Source organism: Hermetia illucens, chromosome 7 (genome assembly GCF_905115235.1).
Source record: "Hermetia illucens chromosome 7, iHerIll2.2.curated.20191125, whole genome shotgun sequence".
NCBI classification, from domain to species: Eukaryota; Metazoa; Arthropoda; class Insecta; order Diptera; family Stratiomyidae; genus Hermetia; species Hermetia illucens.
The window spans coordinates 10,323,422-10,350,363 of NC_051855.1; the positions used below are offsets into that span (position 1 = coordinate 10,323,422).

The window sequence follows — 26,942 nt, forward strand, 5'->3', positions numbered from 1 at the left end:
AATCCAAACACCATTTTTTTCAAAACAAAGTATTTGGATTACTATTAGGTTGTTGCAAATGAAATGGCCGTTTTTGTACTAAAATTTGAAACGACCGTAAAGCTTACAAAAATTTATTTATTTAATCAAAATCAGTGCCAGTCGATTCAAAACACTTCTGACAACGAGATTCAAGAGCATTTATGGCAGTTTCGAAGAAGTCCAATTGATAAATTCGTCGAAGGCAATTTTGACAGGCTGTTTTTCCGCCAAAAAATGATCCAAATCCTTCTCTCGCGCATAATCCAAGACTCCCTTGAAACTCAGCTTGGCATCGATCATCACCCCCAAGTATTTGACAACCGATTTTGAGACGACCTCACGATTACCAACCTGGATGCTAACCGTGTTGTTCTTCCTACGGTTGATAATGAGAACCGCCTCTGTCTTTTCGTCCGCCAGGTCTAGCTTGGCCATTCGTAACCATGACTAGATGGTATGAACAGCTTCATTTGCATAAAGCTCCACATCCTCGGGATGCTTTGCGATTGCAATTACCGCCAGGTCGTCCGCAAAACCAATCAGCGTTACCTCCTCCGGCACGCGTAGGCCAAGCACTCCAGCACAATACAGAACCGTGAGGTTCACCTGCACCTGCTGTCACAATGTACTCCTTCGGCCCATCGTCCGTCTCGTACCAGAGAAGTCTGTCCGAAGGTTAACTCTCGATTAGCCGAGCCAAGTAACTAGGAACACCCAGTTTGGCCAAAGCGCCTTTAATCCAGCACCAGTTGACTGAGTTAAAAGCATTTTTGACGTTCAGCGTCACCAGAGCAGAGCATTTGCCCATGGCCAGTGCATTTCGAGCCGATTCCACGACCTTTCCTATTGCATCGACCGTAGAACGGGCTCGCCGAAACCCACATTGCCGCACTGAAACACCACCCGCATGCTCGATGAACGATCGATATCACCCTCTCCAACATCTTCCCCATGGTGTCTAAGAGACAAATAGGGCGATATGAAGAGGGCACGCCGGGTGGTTTTTGGGGCTTCGGCAGCAACGCCAGCTTCTGCCTCTTCCACTGGACGGGAAATACTTCTTCCACCTTGGTCTGGCCTTGACCGCCACCTTTAGAGCCTTGTTCGGAATTCCGTCCAATCCCGGAGCCTTGTTATCCCCAGTACGTCTGCAGATTTCCCGAAGTTCCTCTTCGGTAATACCAGGGATCGAAAAGACGTCCTGCTGAGCTGCCAGTTGGGGTTCACTTTCATCCTGCTCCTGCTGCAGGAAAGGAGTTGTAAGAATAGGTTGGGCCGTGTGCAGGCCCAGGGAGCAAATATCTCTAAAGAGAAGCCTCGATTTCGACCATTTCGCGGCGGCATGCACTAGCCAGTTTCATAGGTCGAGAAGTTGCAAGAAGTGTGGAGAAGAGGGCCACCTCATCATAGATTGCACCGGAAATCCACGGTGTATGCTGTGTAGTGGGAAAGAGGGCGTGGACTACCGGCATGTTGCGGCAAGCAGCAGATGTCCGATACATAGGAGGGAGTTGAACCGCACAGGCAAATGAGATTGATACAAATCAATCTCAATCACTGTGAGGCAGCTCAGGACCTGCTCTCGCAAACCATTCGAGAGTCGAATGTGGATATCGCGGTAATTTGCAAGCCGTACAGAAACCACAGCAGTGCGACTTGGGCGTTGGATGCGCAATCTGGGCGTGCGGAAGACAAGCCATTCAGGAAGTCATGCCCCCCCCCCCCCCGGCAGCCGGTTTTATAAGGGCGAATGTCAACGGTGCCCAATATTTACACATAGTCTTGAATTTGCAGAAGAGCGACAGTTTTGACCTAGTGTAACTTTGTTAGTAATAGTACAATTTTCACCAAATTTGGCAGGATCATGCTTCATACTGTAGCCTATATTGTTGTGATTCTAGGATGAACTTAAGGTGGGTTTTCCTGTCAATTACTAAAAATTATAGTACTATACTATTATTAACGTTATTTGAACAGGTATCGGTTTAGAGGGTATATCGGAGCCTAGGCACTATATAGTGGCAGCCCCCTGATTTTTTTCAGATTTTTCGGTTTGGTAGTTCCCCAGAATGGGTTCGTTAAAATAATGACCACTTTCAACCCCCCGCACTCCCCACCTTTTCAACAAAAGTCAAAACTGGCTGGCTTCGAAAAGTCCTACCCGAGACCTTTAATTTGATACCCCCCACATGACCATATTTGATGAAAAAAAAATTACACCCCCCTTTTGCATGTATGGAGACCCCCCTTAAATTCGTCGTAAAAGGATGTAACTCACTATATGCATGAGCGTTCACAGTTCCCACCTTTCTACCAAATTTGGTGTCAGTCGCTATAACCGTCTCCGAGAAAAACGCGTGTGACGGACAGACAGACAGACCGAGCCAGAAGAGCGGCTCAAAGAGCGGTAGGCAGAATCGGCCAAGGGCAAAAAGAGCGCGCCTATAAGGAAGCTCGCAAAACCCTCAAGCTCGCCATCCAACGGAGCAAGAGGGAATGCTTTAAGGAGCTCCGTTTAGAAGCGGACGTAAACCCGTGGGGGGAGTGCCTATAGAATCGTGATGGGGCGATTCAGAGGGCGATCATCTCCGCAGATCACGTGTCCTTCACTCTTGTTAAAAATTATCCAGGGGTTATTCCCTCAGCAAGAGGAGGGCATAGACAGCTACCAGCGACCTCTGAACGACACGGCAATACCGCCAGTCACCAGTGACGAGCTACTGAAGATCTGCGCTAGAATAGGAGATAACAAAGCTCCGGGTCTGGATGGCGTGCCGAATAAGGCCCTCAAGCTTGCCGTGAAATCCAGACCGGACATGTTCGCTGAATTGTTCGAAGCGTGCATGTCCGAGGGGATATTTCCTGCATCATGGAAACGACAGAAGTTGGTGCTACTGCCTAAGGCTGGCAAACCTCCAGGCGAGCCAACCTCTTACAGAACTATTTGTCTTTTGGACACTGTGGGCAAAATGCTAGAGCGAGTAATCTATAATAGATTACTCCCGGTTGTTGAGAGCCAGGGAGGTCTCTCAGATCGACAGTATGGGTTCCGTAAAGCCAGATCAACCATTGATGCCATCAAAATGATTACTGGCTTGGCCGAAGATGCAATCCACGGAAAGGGCAGTACTAGCAAATATTGCATAGTAGTGACCCTGGGTGTGAGAAATGTATTCAATTCGGCCAGTTGGAACCTAATACAGGAATCTCTGGCAAAGATTGGTCTTTCCGCTTATCTTGCAGCTATTTTCAACGGCTATTTACAAGAACGGAGGCTTTGGTATGACACCGATGACGGACCCCAGGAGTATGTTGTTTCCGCGGGTGTCCCACAGAGCTCCGTACTGGGCCCACTGCTGTGGAACATCATGTACACCGATGTTCTTAACCTTCCCCTTCCGAAGGAAGCCACGGTGGTGGGCTACGCCAATGATATAGCGCTGGTTGTTGTCGCAAAGCATCTCGAAGATGCTGAGTTATACTCATGCGAAGCGATCAGTGCTGTTAAGAGTTGGCCAGAGGGTTCTGGTCTGACACTTGCGGAGGAAAAAACGGAAGCGGTCCTCATCACCAAGCGCCGTAAAAGAAATTTTTCCCGTATTCAAATTGGGAATCATATCATCACTTCTAAGCCTGCGATCAAATACTTGGGAGTGATGATAGATGGGAAGCTTAGCTATAAGCCACACGTGCAGTATGACTACGACAACGAGTGTGGCCCTGGCAAGAATAATGCCAAACGTGAGAGGGCCACGGCATGCTTCCAGGTTGCTTATAGCTAGGGTAGTGAGTTCGATCCTGCTCTATGCAGCTCCAGTTTGGGGAAAGGCATTGTAGGTTACATTTTACGGTAACAAACTGAGTTCAGTCTACAGAAGAACAGCCCTAAGAGTAAGAGTGTGCTCGGCATTCAGGACTGTCTCAGATGATGCAGCATTCGTCATTTTTGGAATGATGCCCATTGACATCTTGGCAGATGAGATGACGAATATATATAATGCGAAGTCTATCTCTCCTTTATCGCAGACGAAGAACGCCGAAAGGGAGAGATCGTTAAATAGATGCCAAGAGCATTGGGAACGCTCGGGAAAGGGTCGGTGGACACACAGGCTCATCCCTGCCATCAAGGAGTGGTTGGAGAGACGGCACGGTGAGATTAATTATAATCTTACTCAATTTCTCACGGGGCATGGAGGATATCGCCAGTACCTGTTCAGGTTTAAACTGGATACCTCACCCGATTGTCCAAACTGCGATGGAGTCCCAGAGGACCCAGAGCATGTATTCTTCCACTGTCCAAGGTTTCTGGAGGAAAGGAAGAACCTAGAGGAGACTCTAGGAGAGGTGCTTGTACGAGAGAATCTGGTGCGAAGAATGCTAACATGTCAGGAAGACTGGGATGCGATCAACTCCATGGTCGTATCTATCCAGAACAAACTGCGAAAGGCAGAGGAGATCAGAAAAGCGCGGTTACGTACGCCGCGTAAAGACGAAAGGGGACGAAGCTAAAATCAGCTGACTCCGCCCTGTGATGTAATACCATACGGTGGTTCCACGGGGCTTGGAGGGAGTCGGGGGTAGTTTTAGTGGGTAAGAATCCCACACGCTGGCGTTTCCAGGCCAGTGTCTTTTGAAGATTTCCACCTCCTCAAAAAAAAAGACAGACAGACAGACAGTAAACCGATTTTAATGAGGTTTTGTGTTTACACAAAACCTTAAAAAGTGGCAATCGGTTGGTGAAAGATCCGGTGAATATGGTGGATGAGGCAGACTCTCATACTGCAATTTGTTCAACTTTTGAACCGTTGTTCTGGAAACATGAGGTCGTGGATTGTCGTGAAGGAGTATCACACCATCTCTGTTGACCAATCTCTGCCGTTGAATACTCAATTTCTGGTGGATTTCCTCGAGTTGGGCAAAGTATTTCTCCAGAAGTCAAGAAAGAATAGTGGATAAGTCCAGCTCTAGAGCACCAAACACTCACCATTACCCTCTTCTGATGGAAGCTCGGTTTCGGCATGTACTTCGGTGGCTCATCAGCATCTAGCCATTATCGCATAAGATCCATTTTTCATCACATGTCACTATTCTGTGCAAAAAGGGATCGCTTCTGTTGCGGGTGAATAAAAAACTGCAAATTTCCATTCGAAGCGCTATGTTTTGCTCGGTAAGAGCATGCGGAACCCATTTGTCGAGCTTTTTCACCTTTCCAAGTTTTCGCAAGTGCCGGGAAACTGTCGAATAGTGTACGCCCAGTTTCTCTGCAATGTCCCTCACAGGCTGACTTGTGTCGGATTCGACTAGCAAACGCAGCTCGTCGTTGTCAATCGATGGTCCTGGGTGTCCACGTGGCTCACTTTGAAGGTTTACGTCGCCTGACCGGAATTTTTCGAACCACGGCCGTGTGGTTCGTTCGGTTATCGTATTAGCTCCAAATGCGCTGTTAATGTTCTTGGTCGCCTCCGCCGCTTTATGACTAAATTTGAATTCATACAGAAAAAGTATACGTTCTTGGCTCTTTTCCATCCTTTTTTCCTTTTCATTCACTGTTATCACAACGATGGTCAAAACTGAAATGACTCCTTGATTAAATGTAGGAGTATTTATATGTCAATGTTCAACACCAACAGCGCCAACTAGTGGTAGTTTGATACACCAAAATCGCAACTAACTTCACTTGATTGCGAAAACGGCCATTTCATATGCAACAACCTAACACAAAACCCCTCACGGAAAAAGAAATAAATAAAAAGGCTTAAAACTAACCCTTACCTGAACGCTAACGCCAACTTATTTTCTAAATATCGTATCATTGAATTTATAAATGTTGCCGGTATTGCAATACCAAACCATTTCAACAGCATCAATGCAAAATTTTTAATATCCTTTCGTACAATAAATTTCACAATAGCACCTTCAAGGGCTGCCACGTATATACTAAGAAATGTTCTGGATACCAAACAAACAGTATGAATTCCCAGCAAGGCGGTTTCATAGCATAATGGGCGTGGTATCATAATCTCCAATAGTTTTTTTAGTTGTAATAAAAAGTCTAAATTCAACCCCGGTTGTCGTTTAGTTTTCAAACGTTTCGACTTACTTAGAATTTTCTCAGCTTGAGCAACCTTCGTTTGAAGTTCATCTTCATTTTCGGTATTTTTTCTTGATTTTGTTTTAACTTTTACGACACTATTGTTATTATTGTTATAATTTTTGCTAGTTTTATCAGAGTCTGATGAGCCTCTGCAGCCTTTGCCTCCGCTAAGTTGATTGCGTAGAATTGGATATGTTAATTTAACGGTATATGCAAAAATTGCCGCACCTATGAAGGCCTTACTTAAGGCCTCTCTAGTTCCGCCCAATTGTTCATATTTCTTTAGAGTACTATCAGTTAATTTTGATAGTACCGTCATTTTGATAGCGGCTCCGTGATTTTTCCTTTGATCTCTCCGTTACTTCTTTTACTGTTCAAAGATTGTGATGAGAAAGTCACCCTTTTAAGCCTTGTCTTTTAAGGGGATAATGATAATATGGTTAACTTTCAAAATATCACTTAGTGATAAGTGGTAATCATTTTGATGTGGTGCGCTTGGGTTGGACTAATCTGAAATGAAATAAGCAAGAGAAACGAATAAATAATCTGTTACATGCAGAGGACCAAAAATATTTCAAACAAAATGTTATTTTCCTCAACAGAAAAGGACCTACTTTTTCTACTTTTCAATGCACAAGCAGGATCAATAAGAGAAGTACTAGCAAAGCTCTTCAGTTTTATTGGAAAAAGTTATTCTCCTTCTACCTCAAATCGGTTTGTCTGTCTCTATCCCTCCCCAAAATTACCTTTCCCTTGTCTCTACTCCTCCTCTTCCTTTTTCGTTCATCCCAGTTCTCCCAGCTTGAGGCAAGCATAAGAACCATTTCGAGAGAGGCCATCGTCCAGTCAGTGAGCCCATCCCCTCCAACTCGTCTCGAAAGCAAATGACCTCCAAAATAAGTCAGTCCTTTTGACGGATCCGGCCAAACTCTGACACTATCGGATCCGCACCATATCATATCATCCTCTGTCAAAAGGTATGGGCGGCCGTTTCCCTCGAAGGCAACCAAGCTGCGCTTATGTGGAAACAGCATATCTCACGGACCGAAATGCTACTGACATTTTTTCTGGGATTCCCGAACAGCCTCGAAACAATACCCGACAACTCAAGAGTGAGTCGATCAGGCGCCTGTCGGCAAGCGAGTCGGCAAAATTAGACCACTTGCTGGCGGATTTAACGTTGGGTGATCGAACTCCCAGCCAATTGCTTCGCGAAACGCAGACTTCCTGTGTCACTATGGTTTGCTGGTGGACTTGCAAAATAAGGCCCTTATACACCCCACGACCAACCTTAATTCGTCGGGCCAAATGGTATCACACGCTGACAATAACCTTTCCGTTCTTTTGGAAGACATCACCGACTCTCGTGTTCGGACACTCCTCCAAAAGTTCAGCCAGATTACTACCGAGTGTAGTCTCTCAAGTCCAGTGAAGCATAATGTGCAGCACCACATTGACACTACTGGTTCCCCGATCTTCTCGAAGGTGCGTCCTCTACCACCCCAGAAGCTGGCTATTGCGCGGAAAGAATTTGAACAAGTTGTTCAACAGGGTATCTTCAGGCCCTCAAACAGCTGTTGGTCTTCCCCACTGCATACGGTCCCTAAGCCAAACGGAGAATGGCGCCCCTGTGGGGATTACAGAAGGCTAAATGCACAGACTGTTCTTGACCGATCTCCAATTCCACTCATCCACGACTTTGCGCATCACCTCGCGAATTGCCGCATCTTTTCGACCTTGGACTTAGCCAAGGCTTACCACCAAATCCCAGTAGCTCCTGAAGACATTCCAAAGACGGCAATATGCACACCCTTTGGACTCTTCGAGTTCACCCGAATGACTTTCGGATTGTGCAATGTGGCGCAAACCTTTCAAAGGTTCATTCACTCAGTCCTGCGAAACCTCGATTTCTGTTTCGTATATTTGGATGATGTTTTGGTCGCTTCTTCCACTGAGTCTGAGCACTTAGCCCATCTCGAGTGCATTTTTCAACGTCTCCTTGAGGCCGGTTTATTCCTAAACGTTGAGAAATGCAAATTCCTTCAACAACAGGTGAGATTCCTCGGCCACTCCATTTCCTCTGAAGGAATACAGCCCGACCCAGACAAGGTGCAAGCAATTACAAGCTTCCCGCGTCCGAAAACAGTGAGGGAGTTGAGGAGGTTCTTGGGCATGCTAAACTTCTATTGTCGTTTCCTGTCACCAATCCGTTTTGAACGCGTACTTGTCTGGCCCCAAAACAAAAGACACACGAGAGATTGTGTGGTCTGAAGAGGCTGTCTGCGCGTTCGATAAATCCCGACAGCAACTGGCATTTCCTCTGCAAGATGCACCCCTAGCCGTTTTTGTTGATGCCTCTGACATCGCAGTAGGTGCTACCCTTCACCAAAAGGTGGATCAAGTTTGGCAACCGTTGAGCTTCTTCTCGAAACAGTTGAATCTCGCTCAACGGAACTACAGTACCTACGATCGCGAACTGCTCGCCGCGTACTTGAGCACCAAATACTTCCGTTTCTCCCTAGAAGGCAGGCCGTTCACAGTGTTCACGGACCATAAGCCTCTCACGTATGCTTTGAAACAAAAGCCCGACAAAGCGTCCCCTCGTCAGCTTCGACACCTGAGCTTTATAAGCCAGTTTACGTCAGACATCCAGCACGTGTCCGGCAAAGACAACATAGTTGCTGACGCTTTGTCTCGTGTCTCCGAGGTTAACATTCCCGCCTCACTCGATTTCTCGGCTATTGCCAAGGCGCAGGAGAATGACGCAGCACTTCAGAGCCTCAAATCCAACCCCAAATACAAATTTCGGGAGTTGCCCATCTTCGACTCAAACCTCTCGCTCTGCTGCGAAGACTCGGAAAAGGGACCTCGACCATACATTCCGGCCACATTTCGCAAGGAAGTGTTCCACGCGGTTCACGACTTAGCGCATCCAGGCATCAGGACAACAAATCGGTTAGTCACCGGAAAACACTTCTGGCCCTCCATGAACAAGGATATCAATTCCTGGGCCAGAGAGTGCATCGCATGCCAGAAGTGTAAAGTCTCCAGGCAAGTAAGGAAAGAAGTGGGCTCATTCCCCCGCACTACCAAGCGTTTCCACACAATACACCTCGACATAATAGGGCCTTTGCGAGACTCGCACGGTTACAAGTATTGCCTCACAATCATCGAAAGGTTCACGCGGTGGCCTGAGGCAATACCTCTGAAAGACATTACGGCGCAATCTTGTGCCGAAGCCCTCTGTCGAGAGTGGATACCTCGCTTTGGCGTCCCTGCAGTGGTCATCACTGACCAGGGAATGCAATTTGAATCCACCCTTTTCTCGGCAAACTCCTGGGTTTTAAACGCCAGCGGACTACTGCATACCACCCGCAATCCAATGGGATGCTAGAACGTTGGCACCGGACACTGAAAGCCGCCATTATGGCACGCGACGACCCGTCCTGGACTCAAGTCTTGCCTCTCGTCCTACTCGGCCTACGTACAACCCGCCGAGAGGAATTTGCTGCCAGCCCCGCGGAGCTGGTATACGGGGAGAACCCAAGACTCCCAAGCGATCCGGTCTTCGACAAGAGATCGGGTCTCACGGAGTCGGGGTTGGTGCGTCTGCTGAGGGACAATCTCCGACCGCATCAAAGCGCCACCACCCACTCGTCACTCGTCCACACCTGCCTGTTCGCCCAAGGAACTGAACTGGATGGATGGGATTGGATGAGGTGCCTTTGCCTCTCAAGTTTCCCGACGAAAACAGAAATTCCACCGCCCCCCCCTTTCGCAAAAGCAACATCGCGCTTAATTATCTCTGACGAGCAACTTTAAAAAAAAAAACTGACACGCCCCCTACAGCAGACAAGTCTTTTCCGGAGATGTCGATGGCACATACCTGCGGCAACAGTTTTAATAAAAAGTTTTGTGTCTTTCCATCAAGTGAAGCCTCATCATTCTAGACATATCCTTCTGATCCCTTGAACATAAAAACCTGACTTGCATTATTTCACTTAATCCCTTCTCAAGTTTCAGATCAGAGGTAGACCTTACCTAGTCATGTCGGGTATCAAATAAAAGGTCCTGATTAGTACTTTCCGAAGCAGGTCTTAATTTTGATATTTATTGGAAAGGTGGCAAGTGAGAGGGTTTCAGTGACAAAATCCGACTCCTGGCCCTGTGCACCTTTCTTCCCCGAGACCTCAGCCCCGGGGACAAAACGCCTTAGCCTGGACACGAAAATGCTCTTAGGCCTGTCGACGTCAAGTCTAAAGAAGGGCCTCCTCTATTTAATACTTCATATGGGCCCTCATATGACGATTGCAGGAGCTTCCGGGAAGCATCCAAGCGAACGAATACGTGTGTGCAGGTTCTTAGAAGCGATAACCTTCGTCGAAGAATGACGGGATGGCGGGGGTGAATTTAGTTTGACCATGAGTCCCGAAGAAAAAGCAAAGCCCCAGTGGTGGAAAGAGCTGATCTGGCCTCAAACACTAGATCACTAGGGAGTCTTGAATTCTCCCCGTATACTAGCTCGACAGAACTGGCGGCAAACTCCTCACGATGGGCTGTACGTAGGCCAAGTAGAACGAAAGGCAGGACTTGCGACCACAAAGAGTCATCGTGTGTCATAATAGCGGCCTTCAGTGTCCTATGACAGCGTTCCAACATCTCACTGAATTGCGGGTGGTACGTAGTCGTCCGATGACATTTGAAGCCTAGGAGTTTACCTAACTCCGAGAACAGGGTAAACTCGAAATGCATTCCCTGATCAGTAATGAATTCGGCTGGAGCTCCAAAGCGTGGAATCCACTCCCGACAAAGGGCCTTATCGCACGATTGTGCGGAAATGTCGGCCAGAGGTATTACTTCAGGTTCCGCGCGAACCTATCAATAATTGTGATGCAATACTTGTCGGTGAAAACCCAAGGGCAAGGGCATCAGCCCATACCTCCGCGCTATCGAGCAGAACCGACTGCATTGCTATCATAAGGAGACGTCTCCTAGTAGATATAGGGCCCCCAACATTCGCCATTAGCCGGCTCAAGACCAAGACTCCAGCTGTAGCCCTGTTCGCTGCTGCTTTGATTTGTTCGAAGAAGCTCATTTTCGAGTCGAGCATTAAACCAAGATATTCAACCGCTGGTTCCAACTCTATAGTCAACTCGCCAATCCATATGAGACGCAGGGTCAGGACTCTCCTTCTGATCAAGATGAATACTTCGGTTTTTTACAGCGCAAGGCTGAAACGGTGAGCAACCATCCATCGACTTACCCGTCTGCATAACCGACCAGGCGCGACTCTTCGAGAATATCGAGTCTCAGCAGACTATCCTAGGAAGCGTTCAAGAAGTCCCTGAAGCTCTGCGTCTTCCTTCTATGCCGATTGTCAAAAAATCGACCGTCCCAGGGATTTTGACTTCTGAAATGCGTGACAAAACGTCTCCAACCACATTGTCCTTGCCGGGTACGTGCTGAATGTCCGAAGTTTGCGAGGGGATGCTTTGTCGCCGAACAGGCGCGACTCTTCGGGAATACCGAGTCTCAGCGGACTATCCTAGGAAGCGTTCAAGAAGTCCCTGAAGCTCTGCGTCATCCTTCTATGCCGATTGTCAAAAAATCGACCGTCCCAGGGATTTTGACTTCTGAAATGCATGACAAAACGTCTGCAACCACATTGTCCTTCCCGGGCACGTGCTGAATGTCCGAAGTAGGTCCTGTTTCGTGGAGCTATATTCAATTGTTTAGAAAAGAAGCTCAACCGCTGCCAGCTTGATTCAACTTTTGGTGAAGGGCAGCACGTACTCCAATGTCTGAGGCATCGACAAATATGGCTAGGGGCTCATATGGTTGAAGGAGTGTAGCGTCCGCCAACTGTCGTTTGACTACCTGAAATGCCTGGACGGCCTCTGTAGACAACAAAATCACGGATGAGTCTTTGGTGTTGGGTCCAGACAGGTAGGCGTTAAGGATCGCTTGAGTATGATCTGGAATGATCTGAGCATTCAGACGTCTGTAATCGCTATATGGTCTCCCAAGCCCAATGGTAGACTTTGGGATCATGTGTAATAGAGAAGACCAGCAGCTTGCAGACCATCAAATAGCTGCTGGTCTTCTCAAAAGCGAGCTTTTGGGGTGGTAATGAACGCACCTTCGAGAAGATAGAGGATCGGAGCCAGTAGTGTGGATGTGGTGCTGTACATCATGCTTAGCTGGCTATGGGAGACTACTTTCGGTATCTATGTTGCTATACCTTTGAAGGAGCGCGCGAATGCGAGGATCGGCTACTTCTTTAAAAATGATAGACAGACTGACAGTTGAGAAGGTGGCAACATTTTCCTGAGGACCTCAGCAAGGTTATAGGGTCTATAAGAGACCTGTTCTGCTGATCCACTAGCAACCATAGTGGCCTAGGAAGTCTGCGCCTAATATGGGAGCTTCCAACAGGTTTAGTTTTTCGATGCCGTGTTGGCAGAGCAAATTGCAGAACTAGCTAAGGTCCCCTCATTTCGGCTGGCACACCGCGAACGAGTTTGAGGCCTACCTCCTGAACGCAAAGCTTCCACTGTTGCCGCTAGGTTAAAGATGATAGCCGCGAGGGTGACCACCGTCTGCTGAAGCTCAATAATTTGGTCCGGGGCCTCCCGCGACACTTCATTGACCACGGGACGCAAATGCACATCGTGGATCTTGACAGCAGAGTTCGCTTACATTTTCACAGACCCGGAGTCCCCCAGGCCATCTTGGTTTTGCTAAAGGGGGAAAATGTGTCAGTTAGTGTGAGAACGGTGCAACGATGGTTGAATGAATTAGGACCCGCATCTCGGACACCAGCAACAGAGTCGATTTTAACGAAGGCTATGCTCGAAAAAAGGCTGAATAATTCAACCCTTAAATTTGACACCCCACGTGACCATATTCGATGGAAGGAAATGTCACATTTCTCTTCGCATGCATGGGGAACCCCCCTCAAGACAAAATGGCGCCACTTACTATATGTACAGAGATTGACAGACGTCACCAAACTTCGTGAGAATTGATTCAGCCGTTTTCGAGTGAATCGAGTATGACCGACAGCCAGACAGATATTGAATCGATTTTAATAAGGTTTTGTTTTAGGTAATTCTTGTATAACTTTCATATTCATGAATGTATTACAGAAAATTCGCGAACCCATCATAAATCATGATTTTATTATTATTATCGCGACGTATTCGTTGTTAACTTTGCAATGAGATATGAAAGTCGTAGGTCCAAAGTTTTAAATCCAAAATTAAATGGAATTATCATGACAGTAACAACATATGCTGAGACAACTTGCGAGCGCACGGAAATACTTTGACCTTTCGAACCACGTCATTCCTACATTGAAAAGTTTTTCGATTTTCTAAAGACTATTAATATGAGGCCATAGGCAAAAGGTTCACCGAGTCTTATCGCTATGACGTAATAGATTACCACTGGATGAAATCTGCAATGCCATCGAGATGGGCAAGAGACAAAATATCAAGGCCGAAAATGAGTCAAATTCGCACTTAATTGTGGATTTTCTTTTTGTGGATGGAGGTGGAAATCTTAGAAAGGCGCTGCTGCGCCAAGTTGGGATTCGCACCCACTAAAACCACCCCTCCCCGCGGGACCACCGTGAAGTATTACTTCGCGGGAGAGGCCCTGGTTCGCTATACCAGCTCGTCTATGTCCCGTCTCCGTTACGCCGCCTTCGGAGCTCGATCCAACTCCAGGGGTTTTGACTGCACCACGGCTACTGCCTCATTTACCGCCATCCAGCTTTCCTCTGACTTCAGCATCTCTTTCACCAGGTTGGAGGGCTCGATGTCCGCCCCCAAGATGCTGTTCAACCTGCTGCAAAAATCTGGGACCATGGAACATAACGTGCTTCGGGTCCTCGGATATAGCACCGCATTCAGGACAGTTGGGAGACTCGACCAACTCGAAGCGATGCAAGTACTTCCTATAGTCACCGTGTCCCCGTAAGGAACTGCGTCAGGTGGTGATTCAATTCTCCGTGCTTTCGGTCGGCCCATTTCTCGATACACGGGATCAATGTATGAGTCCACCGGCCCTTGTCGGATCCTTGTGTTATCCCACCTTATTGCCACTTGCCACGCAGCTCTTTCCTGATGGCTTTTCGGAAATCCGCATTCACCTCGGCTGGATTTGCCTTCCCTTTCTCCTAGAGCCATTGTGCCTCGCTCGCTAGAAGATCTATAGGGATCATTCCCGCAATGACACACACTGCCTCCGTCGACGCCGTCCTAAATGCGCTGCACACCCTTAGCGCAATTGACCGGTATGCCGAACTTATCTTCCTCCGGTTGACAGCATGGTTCAACGCTCCCGCCCAGACAGGGACCGCGTCTAGCATGATCGACCTCACCACTCAAGCGATGAGTAGCCTGCGACTATACTTCGGCCCTCCCACGTTAGGCATCATCCTTGCAAGGAATGAGCTGGCATTTGCTGCCTTCTCTCGCGCTTAATCCAAGTGTCCTTGAAACTCAGTTTGACATCGATCATCACCCCCAGGTATTTGACAACTAATTTTGAGATGACCTGTCGATTGCCAACCCGGATGGTAACCGTGTTATTTTTCCGACGGTTGGTAATGAGGACCGCCTCTGTCTTTTCGTCCGCCAGGTCTAGCTTTGCCATTCGTAACCATGCATGCTTTGCGATTGCAATTACCGCCAGGTCGTCCCCAAAACCAATCAGCGTTGCCTTCTCCGGCACGCGTAAGCCAAGCACTACGTCATACATTATATTCCACAGCAGTGGTCCCAATACAGAACCTTGAGATTCACCTGCACCTGCTGTCACAATGTACTCCTTCGGCCCGTCGTCCGTCTCGTACCAGAGAAGTCTGTCCGAAACGTAACTCTCGATGAGCCGAGCCAAGTAGCTAGGAACACCCAGTTTGGCCAAAGCGCCTTTAATCCAGCCCCAGATGACTGAGTTAAAAGCATTTTTGACGTCCAGCGTCACCAGAGCAGAGCAGAGCATTTGCCCATGGCCATTGCATTTCGAGCCAATTCCACGACCTTCCCTACTGCATCGACCGTAGAACGGGCTCGCCGAAACCCATATTGTGGCTCTGAAAGACCACCCGCAAGCTCGATGAACGATCGATATCACCCTCTCCAACATCTTCCCCATGGTGTCTAAGAGACAAATAGGGCGATATGAAGAGGGCTCGCCGGGTGGTTTTTGGGGCTTCGGCAGCAACACCAGATTCTGCCTCTTCCACTGGGCGGGAAATACTCATTCCGCCATGCACGATTCGAATGTGCTTGCGAACCACCTTGGTCTGGTCTTGACCGCCACCTTCAGAGCCTTGTTCGGAATTCCGTCCAATCCCGGAGCCTTGCTATCCCCAGTACATCTGCAGATTTCCCGAAGTTCCTCTTCGGTAACACCAGGGATCGAGAAGACGTTCTGCTGAGCTGCCAGGTGGGGTTCACTTTCACCCTGCTCCTGCTGCGGGAAAAGAGGAGGTAAGAATAGGTTGGGCGGTGTGAAGGCCCAGGGAGCAAATATCTCTAAAGAGATGCCTCGATTTCGACCATTTTGCGGCGGCATGACCTAGCCAGTATCATAGGTCGAGAAGGTGCAGGAAGTGTTGAGACGAGCACCACCTCATTGAAGATTGCACCGGAGATGCACGCTGTATTCTGTGTAGTGGGAAAGAGCGCGTGGACGACCGGCATGTTGCGGGAAGCAACAGATGTCCGGTATACAGGAGGGAGCTGAACCGTACAAATGAGATTGATACAAATCAATCTCAATCACTGTGAGGTAGCTCAGGACCAATCGAGAGTCGAATGTGGATGTTGCGTAGCCGTACAGAAACCACGGCAGTGGGACTTGGGCGGTTGATGCGTCTGGCAACGCCGCAATCTGGGCGTGCGGAAGACAGGCCATTCAGGAAGTCATGCCCCCCCCCCCCCCGATAGCCGGTTTTATAAGGGCGAAAGTCAACGGTGTCCATATTCAAAGCTGCTACACTCCTCCTAGTGCAACCTTAGTACAATATGCGGAGATGTTAGACAGTCTGGTGTTGGACGATAGAGACCGCAACCCTAAAATCATTGCGGGCGATTTCAACGAGTGGGCCCTGGAGTGGGGAAGCCGATCGATGAACACCAGAGGTCAAATTCTGTTGGAGTCTTTTGCGGAGCAGGACATCGTGTTGGCCAACGTTAGATGCGTGCCCACCTTTCGAGGAAGAGGGTCGGGTTCGATAGTTGACCTGACATCTGTTAGCACTTCACTGGTGAGAGAGATGGCTTGGCAAGTGAGTGAGCACTACACCCACAGTGACCACCAGGCCATCTGCCTCCGCATTGAGAACCGGGAAAGCAGTCAACGATGCTCTGAAGACGGAAAGGCTAAGGCGGTGGGCTGGTCTATCGGAGCTTTTGACGAGAAGACATTCCTGGCGACACTGGAGGGAGCCCATGATCCGGATGGAACAGCGGTGGAAAGGGTCACGCAGCTGTCTCAGCGTGTAACCGAAGCATGCGACGACGTTTGCACCACGGCTAGAGGCCAAACTACTGGCGGAACAAGGAGATCTTTGCCTTGAGATCCTCCTGTCTCCGAGCGAGGAGACTTTCCCACAGGACACGGGGAAGGCCGGAGCACTAGGAGCGTGAGGAGGAATACAGGGATCTGCGAAGCAACCTTAAGAAGGCCATACGGAGAAGCAAGTGGGAATGCTACCAGAAGCTCTGAATGGAGGCTAATACGAATCCGTGGGGTACAGCCTGCCAAGTTGTAATGAACAAGATCTGCGGGTGAACATCACCTCAAGTGACATGCCCATGGATCTTGTTGCAAATAATTACAATTACTTAATTGTGGCTGTACCTTGAGCTATGTAACACTTATCTTAAACGTAATATCTTCATTCATCTGTACCATAAGCAAACGAATCTATTCCGGATTTATGTTTGATGCAATACCAAACCGAACGGCATAGGGAAGAAAACCAGTAAACCATCGTTCAACTCACCAGTCCTGACGCCATAAAATTGCAACTTGCGATAGTGCAATCTATAATTACACTATCAAATGCGAACACACTATCTCAGCTACTTATTAGATTGCGCTGTGCAATGGCTACTCTGGGGATTACTAAATGTTTTTCGAGCGCAATCTATTGCAAAATTTTACAGAACATGTACTCGGTCTTTTGGTACGCATTAAAGATGGAAATCTATCTAGAAAGGCTGGTAGGCATTGTAGATATATCTAGACATACCATACAGCCTGGTTTCAGGTTTGTTGCAGTCTTCTACATGTGGAGGATTGATGGTGACCGCTTGGAGATTGGCTAACGGAGGTCCAACTTTAAACTCTGTTTTAGATACGCAAATCTTCAGATATTCAGAAATTTCGATTATGCTTATGCTACTAGAAAGGATGGAATCCTGTTCAGTTTTATTTAGAATAAAGTCACCGAAAAAATGCTAGTGTTTTTCCAAATTTTGACCCTTGTTTTGTTCAGGAGTTAGGAAAAGATACAAAAAAAAATAATAATAATTGCCAATGATAATGATATCTCTGACAATTTTGGCATTCCCAGATGTAGTTACAACTGAAGATAAAGAGAAACCACAATGCATTAAACTCATAATAAAAACCACCACAAGGTCCGTCTACTAATAAATGTGCTGGAAAAAAAAAGAGCAACAACACCTGAATGACTTTTAACTCTTATAGCAATCACTGTCCAGTTAATTACTGATGATATCCAGACTTTAATTGACTATAAAATTTGTTTATAGCTGTAGCGTAATTGAAAGAAGGTACCTGAGCAAAAATGTGACCCAGCTTTCGTGGCTAAGCAAATGTTCATCTGTATTTCCCTTCATTTTACCATTTATCTGAGAAGTAACCGGTTTTTAGCGGTTGGTAGAAGACCTAATCTAACGACTAGATTGACAGACCTGTGTAGATTTAAGATTCGAAATTGGCTCTAGATAGAAATCTTGTATTAAAAAAATAATAGTCCGCTGGAAACCCCCTTCTGGACAGCTCAAAAAATAAAATGGGAAGGGAGTCATCCCAGATCCAAGCCAACGTTTCGGCACCCAGGTTGTGAAGGAAGCATTCCTGACATCACTTTTGCGTCAGAATCTCTGGCATCATCGGTGGACGGGTGGCGAGTCCTAGAAGACTTCTCGGCAAGTGGTCATCAGTACATTGCGTTCGAAGTGGTTGGCCCTACTTGCCGGTGAGCACCAACACGAAGTTCGTCGAAGCTCTTGGAGCAGGTGGGGCCGCGCTGGGGGGCACTCCGGGTGTCGCAGATGACACCGTCGTAAATTCAGTGATGAACCTGATAACGAGGGCGTGTGAGGCTTCCATGCCCCACAGAGGCCTCAGGTGCGACAAGTCTTCTATGTACTGGTGGACGGCAGAAATTACCGACCTACGGAAGGAGTGTCATAAGCTCCATTTAAGAATTCGACTCTACCTTTTTAGTCTAATGAGAAGTCACAACTCCTGTAGATCACTGCATTTCAAACATAAAGCCCGCCAGTCACGTACAGTTCGTCCTTAATGATCTGATGATCACAGCTGAGTCGACTGGTACCTACAGCGGCCCAAAAAAGTATTCGAGACGTTCTTGTGTTTGCAAATATCCCTTAAAATAGCAAAAAATAAATCATCAACGGCGAAACAACCGATATCCAGTCTAGGCCTGCCTTAATAAGGAACTCCAGACATCCCGGTTTTGCGCCAAAGTCCACCAATTCGATATCCTTAAAAGCTGCCTAACATCCTGACCTCAGGCAGGGTCTGCCGCGTCTTCCTATGCCATCGCTCCATCTCAGGCAGGGTCTGTCTCGTTTTCTTTTTCTACCATAGATGTTGCCCTCATAGACTTTCCGGGCTGGATCATCCCCATCCATACGGATTAAGTGACCCGCCCACCGTAACTTATTGAGCCGGATTTTATCCACAACCGGGCGGTCATGGTATCGCTCATAGATTTCGTCCTAGTATAGGTCAACCCTCATGTAGGAGGCCAAAAATTCTGGCTGGTTTATATTCAATTCAAAACCCGCCAAGGGTATGAATTACAACGACCGAAATCGCTTTGTTAGAACCTAAACTGGTTGGGGGGGGAATTCCAAACAGGATACTAGTTTTCGGAAAGATATCCTTTGCACAGACCAGGTATTCCCAGGTTCTTAGCTTCAGTAGCATTTTCAAGAATCTCAAATCAATGATGAGATTTTTCTCTACTGTGTGCTGATATGGCGCTACTGCAACTACAATCACTTCTGTATTGTGGTGTAATTGCGGCTGTCAGGTGGTCCTATCAGTTTCGGCTTATTGGCTTCACTGACCGAAAAAATTAACCATGAAAAAGTCGTCTGGACCGTCAAAGCGACCCACTAACGCAGAACACTGCCAGTCTGACTCAAAGCAGCACTCGCAATGCTAAGCGTAAGCTCAGGAGACAGGCGTCGTAATAGGACGTAGGTATCACCAAAGGTAAGTACCCATGCTTGTCCGACCCTTATCGACACACAAAAGCAAAGTACAGCCGCCACAGATGTCATCCCAATCCCATTCCCTTGGTCTGGGAGTTGGCTCGTCGTGATCGGTTACGCCATTTTATTTTATCAAAGTCGTGCCGCCTTCAAATGACCATCCAGCGTATCAAGTCACCGTTGTTTCGGCCGGCCTTTCTTCGGTATTCAGACCAATCTTGGCAAGTGAATCCTCTTTAGCGCGAATTACATGACCATACCATCGAAGATTTCCACGATCGATGCAACTTCATATCGATCGTTTCGAATTTGATCAAGGTGTATCACGCCACTAGTCCAACGCAACGTCTTCGTCTTTATTACTGCAAGACGCCGTTCATTGTCCTTTATAGTCAGCCAACACTCAGAACCACAAAGAGCGACCCGCTGAGATCCAGATATAGAGGCTGGAATATCTGATGAGGTAAGCTTCCTACGCTTTGGGAACTCCCCCCCCCCCTTTCTAGGTCTTCTGCATTAGCATTGTACCATATCGGCTTTGTTCGGCTGAAAGCACGAAAATAGGGGAGAGTAAACTAGCGTCGAATTAACCAAAAAAGTGTTCTTTGTACGTCAATAAGAGAGGCCGATATCCGCACGATCTGCTAGAACATTCGGTTATTAAGTTACTGACAGTCTCATGGCGAAACGTGAAGTCTCATGCGCCTAAAAACGGGCAAATTTTCCCAACTGGTCCTTCACATTGGAGGATGGGTAGAGCTGACAACACTACATGGAAACCTACTTGTTATGTGGGGTCAAGCAGTGCACTGCAGGATAGACTGATGCGGAACATAGCTCCCTGAAGCCAACCTATCTTTCTCTAAGGATGAGTTGTCTCTCCTCTGGGACGGTGTGTGCCTTTCCAGGGGCCAAGCCTCTCGTCTACCAAGACCGTTAGTGAGTGGTGATACCCACACCCTGTACGAGGTGACCCTACTATTACCAAAACGCTACGGATCTAGACTGGGGAGTCGAAAAACACCTCCCCCAATCCAGGGTGTCATGCGAACCGTGCCCATTGGATAGTTTGCAGTCGGGGGTAACTGACTGTATTCGAACGGAGCCTCACTGATACCTGGTCGCCTCAGTGAGTAAGTTAGATCTTACCGTGCTACGGGGGGCTATGGCACGGCGGATCTTTTAACCCCCATACTCGTGGGAATCAAATGAGTACAAAACTAGAAAAGAAAACAAAAACGAAAAAAGCGGGGCCCCGTACCGCACCAAAACTGGTTAATCAGGCGGAGGCACGTCTCTGAATTACTGAAAGCCAGGTGACTACACCCAAGAAAGGAGAAGTTGGAACGTCAAGCAGTGGATCCAAGGTGAGCATTGGTATACTGCATGGACTACAGCCAACGAACACCACTGCTCAAAGAGCAGGAACCAGCAAAAGCACGTCTGAGATAAATATAACAGACGTCAGGAAGGAGACAGGTCTCAGTGGCGCCGGGGTTAAATGGTACCTGCGCCATCTGAAGGAAGGCCTGAAACCAGAAGAGGCCCTTAAGAAGGCTCAGGACAGACCTAAGCCATCTCTGCCGGAGCCAAGAAAGCGGGGAGCAGCAGAGATCAGCCCGTATGAAAGGAATGCTCCCAAAAAACCCAGACCTGAACCCACGGGAGGAGAAAACCCGGGCAGGTCAGGAGTGAAGCCTGGCATTAGCTATGCTAGTGCGGTCAAGGGCATTCGACTGGCCATACTGCCAAAAAGGTTTCCCGAGCAAATACTCACTCGGGAGGAACAGGAAATCATTGAGGAACTTGTCATCAAGCAGATGATCAAGGGTTGGACGTCGAAACTGGTGTTCACCGGGATACGCTTTCGACCAGGCCTTATACTGGTGGACTGCGCGACGGAAGGTACCGCAGAATGGGTTAGAACCATAATTCCTAGATTGCCAGGCTGGGAAGTGGTGGAACTGTCAACATGTGCTGGAGATGATATACCGGGAGCCCACATGGTGACAGTTTTTCTCGCAAAGACCGCGGCAATAGTAACAGAAGACCTTATGAGACTCCTAATTGCTCAGAACGAAGATCTCCATACTCGACTATGGAGAGTCTTCAGAAGCAAGGTGGAGGGAAAGGGTAAACTTCTCACGATCGGGGTAGATGACCGATCCCTGGAGGCAATTAAAGGTCGGAGTTGTCATATCAACTACCGATTTGGCAACATACCCGTGCAAAGAAAGAGACCTCGGAGGAGGCATCGGGTGGAAAACTTACCGAGGTCCCTGAAGAAGTCGCGGAAGCCATAGAGGCGGAAAGAACTGGATCAACCAGGGAAATAGACCTGCTGTCCAGTGAAGAGCAAAAACTGGACGACCTACACCTAGGACTCCTAGGGCTCGGGGTGGACAGCAACGCGCAGGAAAGCGCCATGTCGGAGGAGGAGGGTGATACTCCGACAGTGGAGAAGAGCTCCAAACAATAACGGAGCCAATGACCAGCACTAGGATAGCCCAGATAAACCTCCACCATGCGAGAGCTGCATCTGCTTTGATTGCAAGGGCAAATTCCAAGGAGAACATTGGAATAGTACTGGCTCAGGAGCCCTGGGTGTACCGGGGGCAGATTCGCGGTCTGCAAGGAGGAGACATGCAGGTAATTTGGGACTCCTCTTGGGAAAAACCAAGAGCTTGCATTATTCTTAAGCGTAATTTAAAGTACATATGTCTTTCAGGGTTCTTAACCGGGGACCTTGTGGCTATCCAAGTCTCATTGGAAGCCGGGAGGAGCACTCGAGAGGTAGTTATAGCATCGGGATACTTCCCAGGAGACCAGAGCCGGGCTCCACCGGAACAAGTCAAAGCTGACGGAGTATTGCGGGGAGAAGGCGTTACCACTTCTTCTCGGCTGCGATACCAACGCCCACCACGAAGTGTGGGAAAGCAGCGACACTAATCGTAGAGGTGAGTACCTTCTCGAATTTATTCTTAGTAATAAGCTAGAAATATACAACGTAGGGAACACTCCAACATTTGTGACCAGCACCAGACAGGAGGTAATAGATATAACTCTAGGAAATACCCTAATGAATGGAATGGTCAGGAATTCAAGGGTGTCGGAGGAACCCTCTATGTCTGATCACAGGATAATTAGGTTCGACATTGAGGGTAACCCCGAAATAGAAAGAATAATAAGGAATCCCAGGAGAACGGATGGGGAATCCTACGCAGCGCACTTGAGCAACAACATTGCCCACCTTCAAGGGGGCGGTGATATCAGGAGCGAACTGGAATTAGAAATGGTGGTGGAAAACCTCAACACAATCGTCATTGACGCATATAAGGCCAACTATCCGGCTAAGACAGTCAAGTCATCAAGGGATGTACCATGGTGGGACAACAACCTGGCCAGAATGAGAACAGAGGCTTCGTATTTAACCGGGCAAAACAAACCGGGAACTGGCAGAGGTATAAAAGTGCACTGACTGCCTATAGCAACGCGATCAGGGAAGCGAAACGGAGCAGCTTCAGGCAATTCTGTAAAGGAATCGAACAGATCACAAAAGCAACCAGGCTGTATAAGGCTGTAGCCAAAGACGAGGGAATATCCTCTGTCTGCTTGAAAAAGACAGATGGGACATTTACCGAGGATGAGGAGGGCAGGGTACACCTGCTTCTCAGAACTCATTTCCCGGGGTCCTATTCCACGTTGGCAGGGGACAACATTCTGGTTGACACACCAACAACGAATAAAAGGGGAAGGAAGGAGAGCTGAAAACTAGCAAAAGAGGTTTTAAATCACTGAAATCTCCCGGAGTAGATGCCATTTTCCCAACACTTATCCAGAGAGGCCTAGGAAATATCTTAGAGTCTCTTCTGAGGGTGATAAGGGGGAGAATAGCACTGGAATACATACCAAGGGCATGGAGATGGGCAAAAGTGGTCTTTATTCCGAAAGAGGGTAAAAAGAATCCTTGTCACCCTAAACGTTTCAGACCAATTTGCCTAAGATCATTCGTACTCAAAACGGTGGAGAAGGTCATAGACAACTATATTAGAACTAACGTCCTAAAGCGTAATCCCCTACCTTACTGTCAGCACGCTTACCGGGCAGAACGGTCAACTGAAACTGGAGGGCAATATTCAGGATGGCCGGTGGTATGAATGAGGCGGGGAGCTGCCTAAATCGAAGGAAGATTGATATTCTTTCTAGACGGTATCCCGAATTACTGATACCAAGGGATAACATGACAACAAGGTTTCACTTCGATAAGTAGTTTCAAACACGTTGGAGTAATAAGGCAAACTGGGAGAGCGCGGTTGCAACATACGGCTTAAACCAGCAACTGATTACTTGGTACACTGACGGATCCCTCACAGCAGAGGGAGTGGGTGCCGGTGTCATTGGTCCAAAGAAAATGTACTTTGAGTCAATGGGCAGGTACACTAGCATATTCCAGGCGGAAATATACGCCATAGACAAATGTGCCTCTTTTAATCTGCAAAGGAACTATACGGGGCAAAACATAGCTATTCTCCACGATACCCAAGCAGCGATCAAGGCACTTAGGTCCAACCAGGTGAACTCCAAACTGGTATGGGAATGCCTTGAGAGACTGAATACACTCGGCTAGTCCAACAAGGTCTGGATACTTTGGGTTCCAGGCGATGCTGGGTTGGAAGGCAATGAGGCAGCGGACGAACTAGCCAAGAAGGGAGCAGGGATGCCTTTACACGGGCCAGAACCTTTCTGTGGAATCGGAAACGGTTTCATGGCTATGAATCTACGAAATGAGGGAACTATACTGAGCGGACCTACCAGGGATGGAGCAGTCCAGGGTGCTTATTGGGGGACACGAACCAATACGCACAAAGGATTGCTTAAACCTCACCAAAAAGAACCTCCGAATCATAGTGGGAATTCTCACTGGTCATTGTCGGCTGAACTATCACCTAGGGAAGCTAGGGATATCTACGGACACTGCCTGCAGATTTTGTGAGGAGGGGGACGAAACCTCTATACACGTCCTGAGACAGTGTCCGGCACTTGTGCAAAGTAGGTCGAGGCATCTGGGAGTGGTCTGATTTGACTCAGGTACTCATTCACAGCTGAGTCGACTGGTATCTGACATCCAGTCACGATAGTAAATGACTCTCCCACCAGTGAGATTTGAACCGCGACCCACCGCTATGGCAGCCTAGCGCTCTAAACACTTGAGCCATCCAGACAGTCCCCCTTTAAACTGAAAATAATGTAAAGCTGGTCATACGGATTAAATCAAGTATATCTGAAAACCAAGTATTAATGACTCAATTTCAAAAAGCAAATGGAAGCCAATAGATATCATACCAATGTAGCCCAAAACCGGTCATGCCAATATCCAAGACTCATAACCATGATCGATTAATTGCAACAGCCAAAATTCAAAATCAATGCCACGGTCATCGTTTTTGTTATGGTGTCCAATTGATGTTCATGGGTGAAGAAAGTTTGAATGTCGATATCTTTTCCATCAATTAAAGTAGATGAGAAAACGGTGAAATGAAATGTTCAGATAAATAAATTTTATTCCGTCGGAGACAACTCGAAATGATCGATATTCAAGTGCTTCGAGAGATAGTAGGAAATGGAGTACACTGGGCCGGGAGTTTCCCGGGGATCCGGAATAGAGGCTTTAATAAAATAAGGTAGACTGTCCAATTAAAGGCGAGGCCCATTCAAATCGTGAACTCCAAGCCACGGTAAAATTTAAATTTATATTTCAATGGCTTGGTCACAAATGCTTACTTTATTAGTTACTCAGTATTGTTAACAAATAGCTTCATTCGTCACCTACTTGACCACCATAGTGTGATTTATTGAATCATGCCCTGTGTGCAGCGGTGGACATTGATTGAGTTCGATTAACTTTTGATTTCATAATTCAATTGTTGATCTTTTTGGGAGTAGAGTAGGTGAATGCGTTTACGCACAGAGTGTTGGACTCCCGCAACAGCACGCTGGTGGACTACCAACTAAACACCTCCCTGTCATCAGAGAACTAGCATGGAACCGTTTGACACATTACTTCGGGCTAGCCCTCTCGCTCTCCCGGCTTTGGAAGCCTTCAAGTCAAGGAATTCCTTTCACCAACGGGAGGGGAGTTCAGGGAACCCCTTTCCGCAATAACAAGACCCCGAACATAATGCGCAATACGATTCCAGCTGCCAGCGCTCTTCAGCGTCTCTCTGACAATGTTCTCTGGAGAGAGCTCCCCTGTGTCTGCATAAAGCTGTTGGCGAAGGCCGTCCCAGCTCTCGCAAGAGAAAAACGTGTGTTCAGCGTCGCCCGCCACTCCATTGCAGAACACACAATCAGGAGATCGCGCCTTCCCAATCGTGTGCAGGTAAGACTGAAAACCTCCATGCCCACTTAGAAGTTGGTGGGGACTATCCGTATTCGCACCCTGCATACTACTGGCACTGCGTAAAGCAGTATAGAGCTCGCCACTCTAGCAAACATTTTATAAATGCTGCTTGAAATTCAGCCTCTCGTCTATCATAACTCTAAGGTATTTGATTGCTGGCTTTGAAGTTATAATATGTTTCCCCATTCTCATACGGGCAGTGGTTTCCTTACGCCGCTTCATGATAAGCACCGCCTCTGTTTTATCTTCCGCGAGTGTAAGACCTGCATTTTCCAGCCACTTCTTTATAGCAGTGATTGCTTCGGATGAATATAATTCCACATTCGCCAGATCTTTTGCAGCAACCATCACCGCAATGTCATCATTATACATGATATTCCACAATAGCGGTCCCAGCACAGAACCCTGTGGAACACCCCTTCAATTGTCTGTGTGGTACCAGAGCCTTCTATCTGTAGTAGCTGTCGACTAGCGCAGTTAAGTAACTTGGTACACCAATCGCCGCCAATGACCCCTTTATAAGGTTCCAACTGGCAGAGTTCAACGCGTTTTGCACGTCAAGGGTAATCACAGCACAATACTTGATAGTGCCACCCGTTCCGTGAATCGCATTTTCAGGTAAACCATTGACCAGTTTGATGGCGTCCACGGTTGATCTGGCCGTACGGTAGCCGAATTGTCGGCCTGATAAGCCTCCCAGACTTTCTACATCCGGGAGCAATCTGTTGTAGATTATTCGCTCTAACATTTTCCCCATAGTGTCCAAAAGACATATAGGCATGTAGGAAGGTGGTTCATCAGATTTAGGCAACAACACAAACCTCCAAGCATGCTTTAAACAACTCTACGACTATGAATGGCCTAGCTTAAGGGCTTCGTCTGGTATACCGTCGAGACCGGATGGTTTGTTGTC

General features: G+C 47.6%; 1 protein-coding gene across 3 annotated transcripts in view; it reads right to left on the reverse strand.

Annotated features, from left to right (window-relative positions):
* The window catches only part of LOC119660722 (ATP-binding cassette sub-family D member), an 85,700-nt gene that overhangs the window by 13,057 nt on the left and 45,701 nt on the right, over positions 1 to 26,942 (reverse strand). For all 3 annotated transcript variants that reach the window (XM_038069375.1, XM_038069374.1, XM_038069373.1), the window contains one exon: positions 5,794 to 6,625. In XM_038069375.1, the coding sequence (XP_037925303.1) occupies positions 5,794 to 6,434 (641 nt within the window). In that variant the 5' untranslated portion in view covers positions 6,435 to 6,625. The remainder of the gene's footprint in view (positions 1 to 5,793; positions 6,626 to 26,942) is intronic.